Source organism: Agelaius phoeniceus, chromosome 17 (genome assembly GCF_051311805.1).
Source record: "Agelaius phoeniceus isolate bAgePho1 chromosome 17, bAgePho1.hap1, whole genome shotgun sequence".
NCBI lineage: Eukaryota > Metazoa > Chordata > Aves > Passeriformes > Icteridae > Agelaius > Agelaius phoeniceus.
The window spans coordinates 3,577,177-3,596,455 of NC_135281.1; the positions used below are offsets into that span (position 1 = coordinate 3,577,177).

At 41.0% G+C, this 19,279-nt stretch overlaps 1 protein-coding gene across 1 annotated transcript in view; it reads right to left on the bottom strand.

The window, feature by feature from the left end:
• CHMP4B (charged multivesicular body protein 4B) overlaps positions 1-18,999 on the bottom strand; it is a 32,680-nt gene extending 13,681 nt beyond the window's left edge. Inside the window, exon 1 of the mRNA XM_054644182.2 lies at positions 18,673-18,999. Within this exon, the coding sequence (XP_054500157.1) occupies positions 18,673-18,868 (196 nt within the window). The 5' untranslated portion in view covers positions 18,869-18,999. The remainder of the gene's footprint in view (positions 1-18,672) is intronic.
• Between the last annotated feature and the right edge of the window lie 280 nt (positions 19,000-19,279).

Genomic DNA, 19,279 nt, shown 5'->3' on the forward strand with positions numbered 1-19,279 from the left:
TGGAAGATGGTTTGTCCTTGATTGTTGGCTGGTTGAGTTTTTTTTATTTCCAGTCTTTGATTGAACTATAAAATACTGTTTTAATTGTCTATTTATTTGAATTTCTGTAGTAAATACTATTTTAATTGTCTATTTCTTTTAATTTCTGTGATAAATACTACTTTAATTGTCTATTTATTTGAATTTCTGTGCTAAATACTGTTTTGTCTATTTATTTGAATTTCTGTGATAAATACTATTATAATTGTCTATTTATTTGAATTTCTGTGCTAAATACTATTATAATTGTCTATTTATTTGAATTTCTGTGATAAATACTATTTTAATTGTCTATTTAATTGAATTTCTGTGCTAAATACTATTTTAATTGTCTATTTATTTGAATTTCTGTGGTAAATACTATTATAATTGTATATTTATTTGAATTTCTGTGCTAAATACTGTTTTGTCTATTTATTTGAATTTCTGTGCTAAATACTACTTTAATTGTCTATTTATTTGAATTTCTGTGCTAAATACTATTATAATTGTCTATTTATTTGAATTTCTGTGCTAAATACTATTATAATTGTCTATTTATTTGAATTTCTGTGCTAAATACTATTTTAATTGTCTATTTATTTGAATTTCTGTGGTAAATACTATTATAATTGTCTATTTATTTGAATTTCTGTGGTAAATACTATTTTAATTGTCTGTTTATTTGAATTTCTGTGGTAAATACTATTATAATTGTCTATTTGAATTTCTGTGCTAAATACTATTTTAATTGTCTATTTATTTGAATTTCTGCAGTATCCCCCCCCGCTAGAAATTCCAGCAGAAGTTCTGCACCTCCTGTTTGACCATGGTGATTGCCAAGCCTCCAGGGTGTCACTGGGATGTCACCATGGCAGGTGACACCAGTGAGCAGCAGAGCTCTGTCACTGTTTCCAGTCCCTCCTCCTACTGAAGAACAGCCAGGAATGCAAAGAGCAGAGTCACTCAGCCACTCTCCTGCTCTGTCAGCAGATCAGTCAGAAAAACACAACTGCTCACCCAGATAATTTCATTTTGTCCTCCAGAAATGCTATCTGTAAGAATTTCATGTATTTTGAATTATTTTAACCCGTGTATAGGCAAATTATTAATATTAAATGAACTGTTCTAAGTCTGAGGATTTTCTTTGCAATATTTACAGCAGTTTGTTAGTCAAATGAGGCAAATATTCACTGTGATAAGCAGCTTGCAGGATAATAAAAATAGAATTTTACTACATGGGAATGCATCCAGAGAGGGAAAACTGACTATGAATGTCAGTGGTTTTGTTAAAAATCAACAGCTCTCCTGCAAATAAATATTCCTTACACACTGGCAGGACAGGCAGTGTTCCTGGGATATTTATGTACACAGCAAAGCTGTGGAATTAATGCTTTTAAATATCATTAGTGGAAAAGAGAAGATCAGCAGATAAAAACCTGGAAGAACAAGGCTTTCTTACATAATTGGAACTTCAAGTTTTGCTGGCAAAAACACATTTCAGCTTGAGAGGAGCAAAGAGCACTGGGAATAGAACTGAGGAATTTCACTGAATTTAAGAAAACACCTGGCCAAGTTTCACTGAATTTAAGAATATGCCTGAAACAAGTTTGACTGAATTTAAGAATACACCTGACCAAGTTTCACTGAATTCAAGAATACACCTGACCAAGTTTCACTGAATTTAGGAATATAACTGACCAAGTTTCATTGAATTCAAGAATACACCTGGCCAAGTGTCACTGAATTTAGGAATATAACTGACCAAGTTTCATTGAATTCAAGAATACACCTGGCCAAGTGTCACTGAATTTAGGAATATAACTGACCAAGTTTCATTGAATTCAAGAATACACCTGGCCAAGTGTCACTGAATTCAAAAATACACCTGACCAAGTTTCATTGAATTCAAGAATATAACTGACCAAGTTTCACTGAATTCAGGAATACACCTGAAACAAGTTTCACTGAATTCAAGAATATAATTGACCAAGTTTCACTGAATTTAAGAATACACCTGACCAAGTTTCACTGAATTTAGGAATATAACTGACCAAGTTTCACTGAATTCAAGAAAACACCTGGCCAAGTGTCACTGAATTCAAAAATACACCTGACCAAGTTCCACTGAATTCAAGAATATAATTGACCAAGTTTCACTGAATTTTAGAATACACCTGAAACAAGTTTCACTGAATTCAAGAATACACCTCACCAAGTTTCACTGAATTTAAGAATACACTTGACCAAGTTTCACTGAATTTAGGAATATAACTGACCAAGTTTCATTGAATTCAAGAATACACCTGAAACAAGTTTCACTGAATTCAAAAATACACCTGAAACAAGTGTCACTGAATTCAAAAATACACCTGACCAAGTTTCACTGAATTCAAAAATACACCTGAAACAAGTTTCACTGAATTTAAGAATACACCTGACCAAGTTTCACTGAATTTAGGAATATAACTGACCAAGTTTCATTGAATTCAAAAATACACCTGACCAATTTTCATTGAATTCAAGAATATAACTGACCAAGTTTCACTGAATTCAAGAATACACCTCACCAAGTTTCACTGAATTTAGGAATATAACTGACCAAGTTTCATTGAATTCAAGAATACACCTGAAACAAGTTTCACTGAATTCAAAAATACACCTGACCAAGTGTCACTGAATTCAAAAATACACCTGACCAATTTTCACTGAATTTAAGAATACACCTCACCAAGTTTCACTGAATTCAAAAATACACCTGAAACAATTTTCACTGAATTTAAGAATACACCTGAAACAAGTTTCACTGAATTTAAGAATACACCTCACCAAGTTTCACTGAATTCAAAAATACACCCAACCAAGGTGAAGTGTTGATGATGCCACAGGATTTGTCCCCACACAGTGCAGGTGTTTCCTTCCTCTGTAAAACCCTCCCAAAACTCACACTGACACCTAAAATAGGGGTGTAAATTTTTGTCTAAAATAGAGAGAGAGGCTTCTCCTCCAGGGGTAGACACTACAATTAATAGCTCTGATTATTCCAACTGAGGGGAAAAACAACTTCACCTCCCAGCTAATTCTTGCATTCTCTCTGGCAGAAATGGCAGCAGCCGAGATACCAGGGCCCAGGGACAGCAGCAATTTGAATATTGAATTTTAATGAATTTAATGAATTTAATATTGAGCATGAGAGAGCTGCAGAGCAGCCTCAGGAAATGATGTGCACCAAATGTCAGCCACACCAAAATCATCAAGAGTGCAGGAGCTGCAGAGGAACTGCCCAAACTGGGGTGCCTTGGCCCCTGAAGCTGCAAACCCAGGCACTAAATAGGATTGAGATAATCAACTTAATAGTGGAAGAGCATTTTGCACATTACTCTGTGCATCTATCTGGAATTTGCTCTGCAGAAAGCAGCAGCTTTATTTTTGCTGCTTCTGAAAATCCCATTCCATCTTCCTGGCACTCGCCTGGGCAGCAAATTTCATCAGGAACAACATCCTGGCTGTCCTTGGAATGGGATAAACAAGGAATTGCCTGCAGTGAGGAGCTTTATCCTGGGCAGCAGCTGCTCATCTCCCACTGCTGAGGTCCAGCAAACTGCCTACAGATCTCAAAAAAACCCTAAAAAGAGAATTTAAAGCCATTGACAAGTTATCCCCCAATAACAGATAAATGTGTCTGTGAGCAGATAAAGACTGGTGACTACAGACTGATCAAACTCTGATTTTTGCCTCTGAATAAGAACCTTTGTGCAGATGGCTCCAGGAGCTGTCACACCAGGACTGCCCATGTTGGTTCCACACAGAGGCATCCAGGCCAGAGCAAGGATGGCTCAGCCCAGGTGAGTCTCAGAACACAAAATGTCAGAGCTCCAAACAGCCAGGTGTGATTTTAAAATAAAAAAAAAAAACCTGGTGTGATTTTAAAATCCAAAAAACCTGGTGTGATTTTAAGGTCCAAACAGCCAGGTGTGATTTTAAAGTCCAAAATATCCAGTGTGATTTTAAGGTCCAAAAAGCCAGGTGTGATTTTAAAGTCCAAAAAAAATGGTGTGATTTTAAGCTCCAAGCAGGAGCTTAAAATCCAAAAAACCTGGTGTGATTTTAAGTTCCAAACAGCCAGGTGTGATTTTAAGCTCCAAACAGCCAGGTGTGATTTTAAGCTCCAAAAACCTGGTGTGATTTTAAAGTCCAAAATACCCAGTGTGATTTTAAAGTCCAAAATACCCAGTGTGATTTTAAGGCCCTAACAACCAGGTGTGATTTTAAGCTCCAAACAGCCAGGTGTGATTTTAATGTCCAAACAGCCAGGTGTGATTTTAAGCTCCAAAAACCTGGTGTGATTTTAAGATTCAAACAGCCAGGTATTATTTTAAAATCAAAAAAACCTGGTGTGATTTTAAGCTCCAAGCAGCCAGGTGTGATTTTAAGCTCCAAAAAACCAGGTGTGATTTTAAAATCAAAATAAACTGGTGTGATTTTAAGCTCCAAGCAGCCAGGTGTGATTTTAAGGCCCAAAAAGCCAGGTGTGATTTTAAGGTCCAAAAACCTGGTGTGATTTTAATGTCCAAACACCCAGGTGTGATTTTAAAATAAAAAAAAAACGGGTGTGATTTTAAGCTCCAAGCAGCCAGGTGTGATTTTAAGCTCCAAAAACCTGGTGTGATTTTAAAGTCCAAAATACCCAGTGTGATTTTAAGGCCCAAAAAGCCAGGTGTGATTTTAAAATCAAAAAAACCTGGTGTGATTTTAAGCTCCAAACAGCCAGGTGTGATTTTAATGTCCAAACAGCCAGGTGTGATTTTAAGCTCCAAAAATCCAGGTGTGATTAGAAGGTCCACACAGCCAGGTGTGATTTTAAGGCCCAAAAAGCTAGGTGTGATTTTAATGTCCAAACAGCCAGGTGTGATTTTAAGCTCCAAAAACCCGGTGTGATTTTAATGTCCAAACAGCCAGGTATTATTTTAAAATTAAAAAAAAAATGGTGTGATTTTAAGCTCCAAGCAGCCAGGTGTGATTTTAAGCTCCAAAAAACCAGGTGTGATTTTAAAATAAAAAAAAACCTGGTGTGATTTTAAGCTCCAAACAGCCAGGTGTGATTTTAAAATCAAAAAAAAAATGGTGTGATTTTAAGCTCCAAGCAGCCAGGTGTGATTTTAAGGCCCAAAAAGCCAGGTGTGATTTTAAGCTCCAAAAAACCAGGTGTGATTTTAAGGTCCAAAAAGCCAGGTGTGATTTTAAAGTCCAAACAGCCAGGTGTGATTTTAAGATCCAAAAACCTGGTGTGATTTTAAGCTCCAAAGAGCCAGGTATTATTTTAAAATCAAAAAAAAAAACTGGTGTGATTTTAAGCTCCAAAAAACCTGGTGTGATTTTAAAATCAAAATAAACTGGTGTGATTTTAAGGTCAAAACAGCCAGGTGTGATTTTAAGCTCCAAAAACCCGGTGTGATTTTAAGCTCCAAAAACCTGGTGTGATTTTAAGCTCCAAACAGCCAGGTGTGATTTTAAAATCCAAAATACCCAGTGTGATTTTAAGGCCCAAAAAGCCAGGTGTGATTTTAAGCTCCAAAGAGCCAGGTGTGATTTTAAAATCCAAAAAACCTGGTGTGATTTTAAGGCCCAAAAAGCCAGGTGTGATTTTAAAATAAAAAAAAAAATGGTGTGATTTTAAAATCCAAAAAACCCAGTGTGATTTTAAAGTCCAAAATACCCAGTGTGATTTTAAGGCCCTAACAACCAGGTGTGATTTTAAACTCCAAAAACCTGGTGTGATTTTAAGCTCCAAACAGCCAGGTGTGATTTTAAAGTCCAAACAGCCAGGTGTGATTTTAAGATCCAAAAACCTGGTGTGATTTTAAGCTCCAAAGAGCCAGGTATTATTTTAAAATCAAAAAAAAAAAACTGGTGTGATTTTAAGCTCCAAAAACCTGGTGTGATTTTAAGGTCCAAACAGCCAGGTGTGATTTTAAGGTCCAAACAGCCAGGTGTGATTTTAAGCTCCAAAAACCTGGTGTGATTTTAAGATTCAAACAGCCAGGTATTATTTTAAAATCAAAAAAACCTGGTGTGATTTTAAGCTCCAAACAGCCAGGTGTGATTTTAAGCTCCAAAAATCCAGGTGTGATTAGAAGGTCCACACAGCCAGGTGTGATTTTAAGGCCCAAAAAGCCAGGTGTGATTTTAAGGCCCAAAAAACCAGGTGTGATTTTAAGGTCCAAAGAGCCAGGTTTGATTTTAAGGCCCAAAAACCTGGTGTGATTTTAAGCTCCAAAGAGCCAGGTGTGATTAGAAGGTCCACACAGCCAGGTGTGACTTTAAGCTCCAAGCAGCCAGGTGTGATTTTAAGGCCCAAAAACCAGGTGTGATTTTAAGCTCCAAAAAACCAGGTGTGATTTTAAGCTCCAAACAGCCAGGTGTGATTTTAAGCTCCAAAAACCAGGTGTGACTTTAAGCTCCAAGCAGCCAGGTGTGACTTTGAGCACTGTGGTGTCCAAGTGGCTGGGACACAGGGGTACCAAAGGATGGTTAGAAATCAATATTTATGATGCTGTGCACAGCAGCAGCTCCTTTCCTGTTGCTCACCTCCTGAGAGCTCTGCTGTCTCAGGATGTGTTCAGCTCTAAAGCCATGATCCACATTTATCCCTGATGCAGAGCCTGTCTCAGCAGTCCCCTGTGCTTTTCTTTTGGGAAATGTGCACTTTTAGCAGAGAATCATAGGCAGAGTTAAGGCTTGGTCCTTCCCTTGTCTTTCTCTGCCTGTTTATTAAATTTCTAATAAAGTTTCCAAACCCTGCCCTCAAAGGAAGGCAACTATTCCCAGCTCAGAGATTGGGACTGATTAAACTGCTTCAATAAAGCAAAGAATACAAAGTTTTTGCCTTTTAAAATACAAGATTACAACTTCCTCCTCTTGAGCAAAGCAGTGCCAGAACATTTAGTCTAGTGTGCAAGAGATGAAACAAAACAAGAAACACTCCTGCTCTAAAAATCTATAAATGTACAGAAGAAAAAGCCCAAAGAGATAAAGAACAAAGCATTTGTAGAGCAGCAGTCAGGGCTGTGATACAGCAACACCCAAACACAAGAGGAAGCAGCACCTTCACACCCCCCTGGCTCTGTCACAGACACTCCTCTGGTCAATAATCCTCTGAAAAATAATCTCCAGGCAAGTCTGGGACAGTTTTGTAAAAAAAAAAAAAAAAAAAAAAAAAAAAAAAAAAAGGGAAAAAATGTAATTAAAAAAAAAGCCATCAAAAAAAATTCATTAAAAAATTCATCAAAAAAATCATTTAAAAAGTCATCAAAAAAAAAGTCATCAAAAAAGTCAGTTTTGTCCAAAAAAAAAGGAAAAAAATGTAATAAAAAAGGGTCATCAAAAAAAAAAAAAGTCATAGAAAAAAAGTCATCAAGAAAAAAAGTCATCAAAAAAAAGTCATCAGAAAAAAAAGTCATCAAAAAAAAAAGTCAGTTTTGTCGAAAAAAAAAAAGGAAAAAAATGTAATAAAAAAGGGTCATAAAAAAAAAAAAGTCAAAAAAAAGTCATCAAAAAAAAGTCAGTTTTGTCCAAAAAAAAGGAAAAAAATGTAATAAAAAAGGGAAAAAAGGGTCATCAAAAAAAAAAAGTCATAAAAAAAAAGTCATCAGAAAAAAAGTCATAAAAAAAAGTCAGTTTTGTCCAAAAAAAAAAGGAAAAAAATGTAATAAAAAGGGTCATAAAAAAAAAAGTCATAAAAAAAGTCATCAAAAAAAAGTCAGTTTTGTCCAAAAAAAAGGAAAAAAATGTAATAAAAAGGGAAAAAAGGCTCATCAAAAAAAAAAGTCATAAAAAAGTCATCAAGAAAAAAAAGTCATCAAAAAAAAAGTCAGTTTTGTCCAAAAAAAAAAGGAAAAAAATGTAATAAAAAGGGTCATAAAAAAAAGTCATAAAAAAGTCATCAAAAAAAAGTCAGTTTTGTCCAAAAAAAAGGAAAAAAAATGTAATAAAAAGGGTCAAAAAGGGTCATTAAAAAAAAAAGTCATAAAAAAAGTCATGAAAAAAAAGTCATCAAAAAAGTCCGTTTTGTCCAAAAGAAAAGGAAAAAAATGTAATAAAAAAGGGAAAAAAGGGTCATCAAAAAAAAAAAGTCATAAAAAAAAAGTCATCAAGAAAAAAAAGTCATCAAAAAAAAGTCGTTTTGTCCAAAAAAAAAAAAAAAGGAAAAAAATGTAATAAAAAAGGGTCATCAAAAAAAAAAAAAAGTCATAAAAAAAAAGTCATCAAGAAAAAAAAGTCATCAAAAAAAAGTCAGTTTTGTCCAAAAAAAAAAAGGAAAAACATGTAATAAAAAAAGGGTCATCAAAAAAAAAAGTAATGGTCATCAAAAAAAAGTAATAAAAAAGGAATCCAAAAAAAGTAATAAAAAAAGGAATCAAAAAAGGTCATCAAAAAAAGTCATAAAAAAGGTCATCAAAAAAAGTAATAAAAAAGGTCATCAAAAAAAGTAATTAAAAAGGCCATCAAAAAAGTCCGTTTTGTCAAAAAAATTTTTTAAAAAAGGGAAAAAAATGTCACAAAAAATCATTTTAAAAAAGTCGTAACAAAGGCCATCCAAAAAAAAAAAGTTTTGTCAAAAAAAAAAGGAAAAAAAAAAGTAATTAAAAAAAGGGTCATCAAAAAAAAGTAATAAAAAAATGGTCATCAAAAAAAGTAATAAAAAAGGAATCAAGAAAAGGTCATCAAAAAAAGTAATAAAAAAAGGAATCAATAAAAAGTCATCAAAAAAAGTAATAAAAAAGGCATTCAAAAAAGTCAGTTTTGTCAAAAAACTTTTTTAAAAAAGGGAAAAAATGTCATCAAAAAAGGGTCATAAAAAAGGTAATAAAAAAAGACTCATCAAAAAAATCATTTTAAAAAAAGTCATAAAAAAGGCGATCCAAAACAAAAGTTTTGTCAAAAAAAAAGGGAAAAAATGTAATTAAAAAAAAAGGTCATAAAAAAAGTCATCAAAAAAAAAAGACAGTTTTGTCCAAAAAAAGAGGGAAAAATATGTAATTAAAAAATGGTCATCAAAAAAAAAGTAAGAAAAAAAGGTCATCAAAAAAAGTAATAAAAAAGGAATTAAAAAAAAAGTCATCAAAAAAAGTAATAAAAAAAGGAATCAAAAAAGGCCATCAAAAAGTCAGTTTTGTAAAAAAAAATTTTAAAAAAGGGGAAAAATGTCATCAAGAAAGGGTCATAAAAAAAGGTAATAAAAAAAAAGACTCATCTAAAAAAAATTTAAAAAGTCATAAAAAAGCCATCAAAAAAAAAGTTTTGTCAAAAAGAAGGAAAAAAAATGTAATTAAAAAAAAGGGTCATCAAAAAAAAGTAATAAAAAATGGTCATCAAAAAAAAAGTCAGCACAAAAAAGTCATAAAAAAGTCATAAAGTCACAAAAAAAAGTCATAAAAAAAAGTCAGTTGTGTCCAAAAAAAAAAAAAAAAAGTAATAAATAGACATTAAAAAAATGAAAAAAAGTCAGTTTTGTCAAAAAAAAAAGGAAAAAAAAGTAATAAATGGACATTTAAAAAAATGAGAAAAAAAAAGGCAGTTTTGTCCAAAAAAAAGGAAAAAAAAAGTCATTTACAGTGAGCCTTGAAGTTCAAATCAGAAAAGCAGGAATGAGAAACCCCAGTTGCAGAGGCAGCTTTGTTCTGCAGGAGTCTCAGAAGCTGCTTGAGCCAGAACCCCCCAGGCCTGAAGCTCCAAACCATTCCTGAAATGGGATCCAGGCTCTGGAAGCAAAGCCTGCCCTGCATTCCCAATTCCATCCTCACTCCTCAGCTCCTGCAGTCTTTGGATGGGATTGCAAAATGAAGGGATTTCCAAATGAAATTCTGTATTTTCTAATGCTGCCTGAGGAAATTATTCTCTCTTACTCTTTCCAACTTTGCCAGGTAAAAATCTGCACCTTCTTTGGTACACACATAAAATTCTGGTGTGAAATGAGGTAATTATTCAGTATTCAACCGAAGTTTGAACTTTTAGGATGAGAAATGTGTGTTCCCTAAGGTGTCCATGAGATTCTCACAGCCTGCAAATCCTCTTTATGGGTTTTCTCTTTTATTTTGTAGTTCTTGTTAAAAAGAATTCCAGTGAAAACTCAGAATCCCTGCCAGAAATGCATCAGGTTCAGCTTTGCAGGAATAGCTCTTAAGTATCTCAAAATGCTGGTTTCTCACAGGAAAAAAAAAAAAAAACCAAAAACCAAACAACCCAGTTCTCTAAGCTGACCAGTGTTTTTGTAATTAATTCACAAATGAGAAGATCCTACCCTGAAGTGGCACATTTAAGACCTTTTCTTGCTGGGCAATTCAAAGAGTGGCTGCCTGGGAATCCATCAGGCATTTTCCAGCCTTGGACCATTATTATTAGAGCCTTGCCAAGTCTAAAAATTTCATTGATGCTGTCATAATATTTAGCATTTCTCTTAACAGCCTGACTTCCTCAGATGAGATATTTTGGGATGTGAAAAAGCACTTTTTTGGTGAATGCTGAGATTCCAACACTGACTGGGGAGGGGGGGAAAGCTGAGAACACAAACCTTTAGAAAGCCAAAAGTTATAAAGCACATAAGACAACCCATATTTATTTTTATAAAATTTATACTTCTTGACTCAACCTCCAAACACTCCAGAGGTAAAACACTGCAGTGCTGTGTTGAGGCTGAATTGCAGTTTGGAATGGGAATGCCCTGCTCTGAGGCAGGCTCAGCTCCAAACTCAGCTCCTGCTGATGGGGATGCCAGGATGCAGTCCCAAAAAAGCCTTTCTGCCTCTCACTGTCCCCCAGGACAGGGCAGGGCAGGGGCAGAGCCCACCATGGAGAGCCCCAAGGCACTTTCAGGAGGTAAAATCATCACCTTCCCTGGAGATGCAGTTCCCAGGGAGCCCACAATGAAGTTTGCTTTCTATTCATCTGTTTTATTTTATAACCAACCAAAATCATCTCCAAATGTTTGAATACCACTGATTCCTGTCATTCTGCCATTTCTCTTTTCAGTTCCACAACATCTGAGCAACCTCTGTACACAGAATGCCTAAATCTGGCTGAAATCCTGCCAGGCCATGAGGAGCACACACAGTGTGGATGTTTGGTGACACTTTCACCCCAGCACTGCACATCCCAGGAAATGACACTGATCACATCCCAGAGATGTCATACTGGTTATTTGGACACCCCCAAACTTCAGGGGGTTTTCTGTTTGAGCTGTAGATGCAAATTACTACTAACATGCTTAATAGTTAGAAAGTTAGAATTTATCAAAGAGCAGTTCAAAAAATTCAAAACATACAGTGCCTTTTATAAGTACTTTGAGGGGCTAATTTCCTTCTTTTATTTTCCAGCAATGAAATAAGACAATTTATACAGTGAAATAAGAAGCTTGGAATAAGCCAGAATAAGTAACATGTGTGAAAATAAATTATTATTATTAATATCTAAAGTATTGTACTATCACCAAATTCACTGCCACCAGTCAAGAGCTACAAGACAACAGCTGCCCACAGAATTACCCTGTAACTGTGTTAGCTCCTAGAAACTGTTAATTAACAAAGCTTCATCTCAACACTGAACCAGGGGAAGGCACAGCAGAGTTTTTCCAACTGGGCTTCCACCTGGAAGGACATCATGGACACAACTGTTGCTGCCTTGGCCACAGCCTGGCACTGAGCTCCTCTGGGTGCCACCACTGCTGGGCCACTGTGGCCACCCCAGTGCCCTTGGGAGTGGCCACAAGGAAGGTTCCATGGGACCACAGTGGTTTGGGTTAAAGGGGACTTTAAGGATCACCCAGTGCCACCCCTGCCATGGCAGGGACACCTCCCACTGTCCCAGGCTGCTCCCAGCCCTGTCCAGCCTGGCCTTGGGCACTGCCAGGGATCCAGGGGCAGCCCCAGCTGCTCTGGGCACCTGTGCCAGGGCCTGCCCACCCTCAGAGTGAGGAATTCCTTCCCAATGTCCCACTCTGGCAGTGGGAAACCATTCCTGGTTATCCTGTCCCTCCATCCCTTGTCCCCAGTCCCTCTCCAGCTCTCCTGGAGCCCCTCTAGGCCCTGGAAGGGGCTCTGGGCTCTCCTCACCTGTCCAGGTGAGCACCCCCAGCTCCAGCCCTTCCTTCAGGATCTGGATCCCTGCTCCAGACTCTGGGGGATGACTGAGAGCAGATCCAAGCTCCTGATCAGCAGCTCTGCTGCAGCCTTGGGCTGTCTCAGGGAGAGGCAAAACCCTGTCAAACATTGATGCCTGGCCTGTTCTGGATTCTCCAAGTGCATCCTGTTTGTTTCACACACTTTGTGCCAGGAGTTCCAGTTTGTCCAACACCTGGCTGCAAACATGATGGGAAGTCAAGGATGAGATTGCTCCAGCTTTTAGCTTGGCAAAAATTATCCATTTTTAAGCAGTGACAAGATTTTACTTAAAACCCCACTCACATCCACACTTTGCTGGCTGAAAAATTCAGGCCACAACCTGCTACCCAAAGTCTCTGGGACAAACATCACATCCCCAAAAACCAGAAATGGCAATGTAATTTTGGGTTTTTGGGAGCAATAAGGGATTGACAGAGAGACCTGAATGATACAAAAGCAAAGCCCAACACATCCCAGTCGAGATAAACTCTCCACAACTCAGCACAAGTCTAAGTAAAAGAGGGTTAAACCAAATTGATGATTTGCATCATCTGCAAATTACAGTTTTTGAATTAGCCTAGGAGCAGGATTCAGTAATTAGGCCTGGAGTCTAATGAGATACTAGAATCCAACATCTAATACATTTGGAGAGAAAAAGTAATAACACAAAGTCAGTAGCTGCAATCATGCCAAGTTTCCCTCCTGACAGGGTACAGGAACAGAGGAAGGATGTATTGCATCAAATACAGTTACCAAATCATTTCAGAATCACGGGGTTTGGGGTTTTTTTTATGGTACTTTTAAAAACAGTTTTTAGAAAGGTGTTTGTGAATCCCACCATTGCTCCCAAACTGTTTTAGACCTGAGAGTCTTGTCTCCAAAAACCCCTGCTAAACATAAGTAGGGTAAAATGCAAAGAAGAAGATCTAATTAAAAAGAGCAATTATCACTTTTCCCAAGGCAGGTGGTGAATGCCCATCTCATTAACCTCGGGGGAAGATGAAGGACTCAGGCCTGCACTGCCATCAATATTCCTGCACTGAAGCCCTGGGTTATGGAGAAGCACCTGGAACTCAAACATCAATTTCCCATTAAACTGTGACATAAAACACAGAGAGGGCAGGCTGAGGTGGGCTGGAAGTGCTGCAGGACTCCCTACACAGCACCTGATGCTTCATGGAAACAAAACCAGGGTCCCATTTGGTTCTGAGAGGAGAATCACTTCTGCTGGCAAGCAGGAGCTTTAGGCACACTCCCAAACCTGTCAGAGGCCTCCCACACACTCACAGGGTTTCACCCTCTGAATCCCTGCCTGTACCCAGAGCTGAGGAAGGGGATTCACTGCCAGCTTTGAAGCACCCAGCCCTGCACACAGCAGCATCCTGGCCCTCCTCAGTGCTGCCATGAGCTCAATAATGAGCCCTGTGTCCCTCAGATGTTAGCACAGGTACTGTGATAACAGAGCTGCCCTCTGAACCGGGATTGCTGCCAGGAGAGGCCCTCACTCCTCCTTCCCATCAAATTCCTGCCTCCCTCTCCCAGCCAGCTCCAGCATTTGTGTGGTTAAGTGTGGAAAACAACTTTTCTCTCTCTTTTTTTTTTTTTTTTGTAAGAGTTGGGTTTTGTCTGGCTCAGCAAGTTAATCCAAGCCATGGCCTGCCCACACAAACAGCAAGAGCAGCACAGAGGAACAGGCAGGGCCACTCCTAGAGCAGCCTCACTCAGTCAGTGCCAGCTCTGACACCAGGACCCTCCAGCTGCAGGGCAATCACATCAACACAACTTTACCTTTAAAACAGGCAAAGGGATGTAAGCAGTTGATTTCCATTACAAACCATCACCTGAGGCAGCACTGAGAGCCCCAGGTGGGCCCAAAGTCAGGAGTTCAGCCAAGCCCAAGCTCCTGGTTTGTTTGGTTTTGGTGCTGGGTGGAGAACAGGAGTGTTCTCTCTCCAGGAAAAGCCTGAATTATCCAGCAGGAATCCAGCAGTGGGTTTGCATCTATTTTGTGTACTTAGTGCTGGGGAAAAACCTAACACTATATTTATGTACAGTGAAAAGAACAACTGACATCAGGAAAGAAAAACTGCTCACTAACAGAAACCTGAGCAGAGGGAAAATCCATGGAATGTCACTCTCCTGCTAAAGCCTGAATATATTTTGACACAAAATCGGCTTTTCACCCATTCTACTGTTTGTAGCCCTAGTGTTAACTAACAGACAGGTAAGATCCGTGGCAGGCAGGCAGAAAAATGCATCCACTCAGCCCAGATCTGCACCTGAGCGAGTGAGCTGCTTTTAACACTGGCACTCTAAAGCAGCCCTGAGCCTCTCTCCCTCCTGTAATCTTCACACGGAGACACAGCTCGAGCTTCGGGCTGCAGGAGAAACAGACTGGAATTGTTGTACCCGAGGTAGGCAGAGCTCAAGGCATTAACCCTTTGTTGTCTGTGTGCCTGTGCTATTCCTCGGTGTCCTAGGGTGATGTTATGATGTTTGTATCCCCATTTGTGTGTTCTGTTCATGCTGGATATCATGTTCTGTGCCTTCACGACTGGCTCTGAAGAGGGAGAGTTTTGTTTTGTTTTGGTTTTGTTATCAGCCTCTCCCCCACGGCTGGTGGGACACACAGACAGGGTAGTACACGGTGCTGCTTTTGTTTTTTGCTTGGCTTTTTGCTTTGCTCCTGCTCATTAGTTAGTTTAGCTGAGCAGTCCGAATTTTCCTGGACTGTTTTTCCTTTCCCTTTTTTGGAACCACTCAAACCTGCTCCAGACTGGGACCTGGAAACACTGAGAGTTTGCACCTTGTGGCTGCAGCAGCTGCCCCAGCACAGGAAGGACTGAGAAGAGTGACCACCCCCAGAGAGACTTTCTGAATTTGTCATCTTTGTCAGAGCAGTGACAGAGCGATGTCACCTGGTATTGTTCATTTTGTGTGCTGGGGGTGCTGTGCCTGTTAAATAAACAGGTTCTTTCCACTTCTCTCCAAGGAATCCTCCCCAAACCAGTTGGGGGCAGGGGCTGTGTGGGTTTGCTTTCTGGAGGGGCCCCTTTGGAGGTTTTCTCCCAAATTTGCCCTAAACCAGGACACTGGCAGCTCAGCTTTGCATGATCAGCCACAGGAACAGAAACACCAGAGCAGCAGAGATTAGGATCAGCTTCAACTCCCCTGAAACTGAACCCAGAACCGTTGGAGTAGATGGAGCAGCTTAGTTTGTATCACGAGGTTGGAGCGCTGAGAAAACATCCCAGATGAAACAAACAACGGCACGGACAAACTGGAGCGGAATAAAAGGAGGCAGCAACAGCACGGGGCTCCCAGGGCATCAGGCTCACAACTGCACTCTGCTTTTGTTAGAGCAAAGTTGATTTTCAGGGCAGATGTAAAACGAGTGAGATCCTGGCTGAGCAGTGTTCAAATTAGTCAGCATTGCTGCTGTTGTGAGGAATTCATTGAGTAAATCACTACTCGTGAGGTAGAGCTGGAGTGTGGGAGGGTTTCTCAGAGGGGTGGGGACAACCAGAACGCTGTTTTCAAAAGCTTGAACGTTTCCATGAGAACACAAAGCACAAGCATAGCCCAAGTTCCTCCCAGAAGAGGGAAGAGTAACTTGCCTGTTTTCAAACAACCCTTCCAATGATGATTAATCTTGAGAGTTTTTCATCCCATGGACAAAACACGGCAAGCACATTCAAGCCATCACTGCTGCTCTCCCCAGCACACTCAGAACTTTTCATACAAGATTAAAGCCTCCCATGCCAAGAAACAACACAGACTGGGGAAATTTATACTGCAAAGTTCCTTATTATAACCTCAGAATGTCCTGAGTTGTTTGGTTACACAGCCTGGATACCCTAAATACAGATTACAAAAAATACCCACGGGAAACAATTTCATAAATTAACAAAACCCTGCACGTGCTTGGGGCGGGCACAGGAAGCAGAAGCCTCTAAATTTTAGATTAAGCTTTCCTTAGACTCCAGAAGTGCTGCAGGAATGAGTGAATGAGCCTTTGGAAAGCGGCTCGCTTGGCACCTGAACAATCACCCAGTGTGCTGGGGAGCTGAGAATGTTTCCTTTTGTTTCCTCAAGGGTTTCAGACACCCGCCTTTCCTCTGGGACAACAAAAACGCCATTCCAGGTTTTCCCAAGGTGATTTAAGCTTCCAGGTAAACTCCCTGCCCCATTCTTTCACCTTCTTTTGGTTGTCCCACAGCAGCTTCCAGGGCCGCCAGGCAGGAGTGCCCAGCTGAGATCACAAATGTGCAGCATCCACAGGAGATCCTCCAGGAACAGCAGGGATTCCAGAGGGAAGTGATCAAATCTTGGAAACTAAGCCTAAGGATTCTCCAAATTTAATTTTTTTAAAGTTGATCCAACACTTAAAATAATCTCTAGCTAATTATCTTTCGTTCAATTTTACTTGAAAGCATTTTAACTATATCAAAGTATTTATATTAAAATGACAGACTTTCGCATATAAAACTGATATATTTTTATATTCAGGTAAAATATGGATTTAAGTGATTTTGCATCAAAATCGCATAGATAATAGATTAAAAACCAAGCTAAGGTCAGAGAAAATCCAGTATCTGGATATCAAAAATGCAATTTGTAGAACTCAGAAAAACTGAGTGTGTCCTGAGGGGACTTCAGTTCCCAGCAAGGCACAGACAATCAGCTGCCTTAACTCCCAGCCCAGTAAGAACAGTTGGCCTCTCAGTTCCAGAAATGGAAAAAGAGTGGTTTCCTTTTCCAGCAGAAACCCATCCCTGCCCTTCTCCTATTCACAGCTCTTTAATTACTCCTCAGGCTCCTGTGCTGCTGCAAGCCCTCAATTAGTGTGAGCCAGAACCCCGCCGTGAATGGGCAGGTTTTCCTCCTTCCTCCACCTCCAAGGAAATTTAATCCCTCCCTGGCCAGGTTCTGAAGGGCAGCAGACAGAGAGATGCCTTTACAGGAGAGAGACAAAGCTCAACAGAAAGTTTAGCAGTTCAAAGGCCAGCGTGACCCAGAAGATGAAGAAACTGCAGAGACACATTTTAGTTCTCATTCTGAGCTCGCTGCCACAAAAACCACAGCCCAGGCTCACTTCTTAGAATTGCTGCAATGTATTTGATTTAGTGAGTTGGCTAAGCCTGAAGTCAGGCTCTGCTGAGGTCTCTGATAATCCCTGAGCCCTCATGAGCCAGCTCCATCCACGTCACCCACACACAAGGAAGTTCTGGAGTCTGCAAGGAGCTAAAAGTGCTGACGGAAGGAGTGACATGAAACTCCTGAGGGTAATTACTGCCAATGAACCCTTGCCAGACCTGTGTTTGCAGCTCCCTGTGCCACAGGCAGAGCCACTCCTGCTCCTGCACAGAGAAGGCAACAACATCCACACAGAAATCAGGATGTGCTTTCCTGGAAACTTTTACTGACCAAGCTAAAACAAGGAAGAAGTTTGTTTTCAGAGCACTGGAATATGTAATGTGACAACTGCCTTATCTCCAGACTCATCAAGCACTGCCTGGAAAACACAGCCAGACCTGTCTGGGGAAGTCAAATTCCACCTGGGAAACAGCAATTCCATTAATTAACTTAAGAGTGTGTGTGGAAGAGCCTCTTGGAGGGGGCTGAGCATTGGGAATAAACCCCAGAACAAACACTGCTTCCAAAAGAATGAATATTTGTGAGAACACAAAACAAAGCACAAGCATAACCCAAGTTATTCCCAGAAGAGGAAATATTACCTATTAAATCTATGTTTATTTTCATCAGCTCTTACCTAAAGTTCTGAGCGTGTTGGGGAGAGCAGGAGCTGCAGCCTGAACGTGTGTGCTGGTTGTTGTCTGTGGGATATTAACTTACCTATTTTATAGAAACCCTTTTAATGCTGGCTAATTTTCTCCCTGGAAATTCTTCGTCCCAACAACAAAAAACAACCAACACAAGATTCAGGCTGTAACTCCTGCCCTCCCTAGCACGCTCAGAACTTTTGGTAAGACTTTCACTTTTGATGAAAATAAACATAGATAGTAAAGACTTTTGTGGGTTGGAATTAAAACCACCAGCATGGCAAATCAAGAGCTGATGGCGGGGTGCTGCCCGGCTTTTCCCTTTCCTTTTCAGGGATATTTCCCTGAGCTCTCGCCACGGTGAGGGGCAGGAACACCACGGAGGAGCCGAGCACTATCGCGACATGGGAGTCACGAGAGAGTGACGGGACCCCCACACGGGGCAGCCCCAGGGAAGGGAAGGGAAGGGGAAGGGGAAGTGTCCTCCCCTCAGAGTGAGGAAACCCGGCTGGGGCGGGAACCGCGCCGGGAGGGCGGTACGGCCGCGGAGAGGTGGGATAATGCCAGTAAGTACAAAATAAAGGTACTACGGTATAAAAATAAAGGCTCCGGGTGTAAAATACAGCAGCACAGCCGCGTCTGCGCTGGCCAAGGCCCTCCCGACCTGTTGCCCGGGTTCGGCTCGGCGCGGCGCGGCCCGGCCCCCCCCCGCTCACCGCGCTTGTTTTTGGTGCCGTGCTTGCGGGCGGCCGCCAGCTCCTGCTCGATCTTCTTTTCCAGGAACTCCTGCTTCTTGCTCAGCATCTCCTCCGTGTCGCGGAGCCGCTGGATCGCCTCCTGCGGGGACGGGCCCTTCCCGCCGCCCTTCCCGCCGGCGCCCGTCCCAAACAGCTTCCCCAGGAGCCCCGACATGGCTGCGCGGGGCCGGGCCGAGGCCGTGCAGCTGCGGTGCCCGCTCCCCTCGCTCCGCTCCCCGCACACACCGACCCGAGGCCCGACGCCGCCGCTGCCGCCGCCCGACTCCGCCCGCTCGCCTCGCCCCGCCGCCCCCGCACCGCCTACAACTCCCGGCGTGCCTTGCGCCGCAGCGCCGCGCGCGCCGGCGGGCTCCGCGCGTGGGGGCTGCTGGGAGATTGAGGCGCGGCCGCAGCGAGACGCGGGGCACGCCGGGAAGGCGGTGCCTCCGGAGCAGAACCCGGCAGTGGCGCTGGGGCGTGTTCCGTTACGTGGGTGGTGACGTCACGGAAGGCGTGACGTCACGCTCGGGGCCGGGCCGGAGCGGGGATGGAGCGGGGGCGGCTGCGGCCCCGGCCCGGCCCGGCC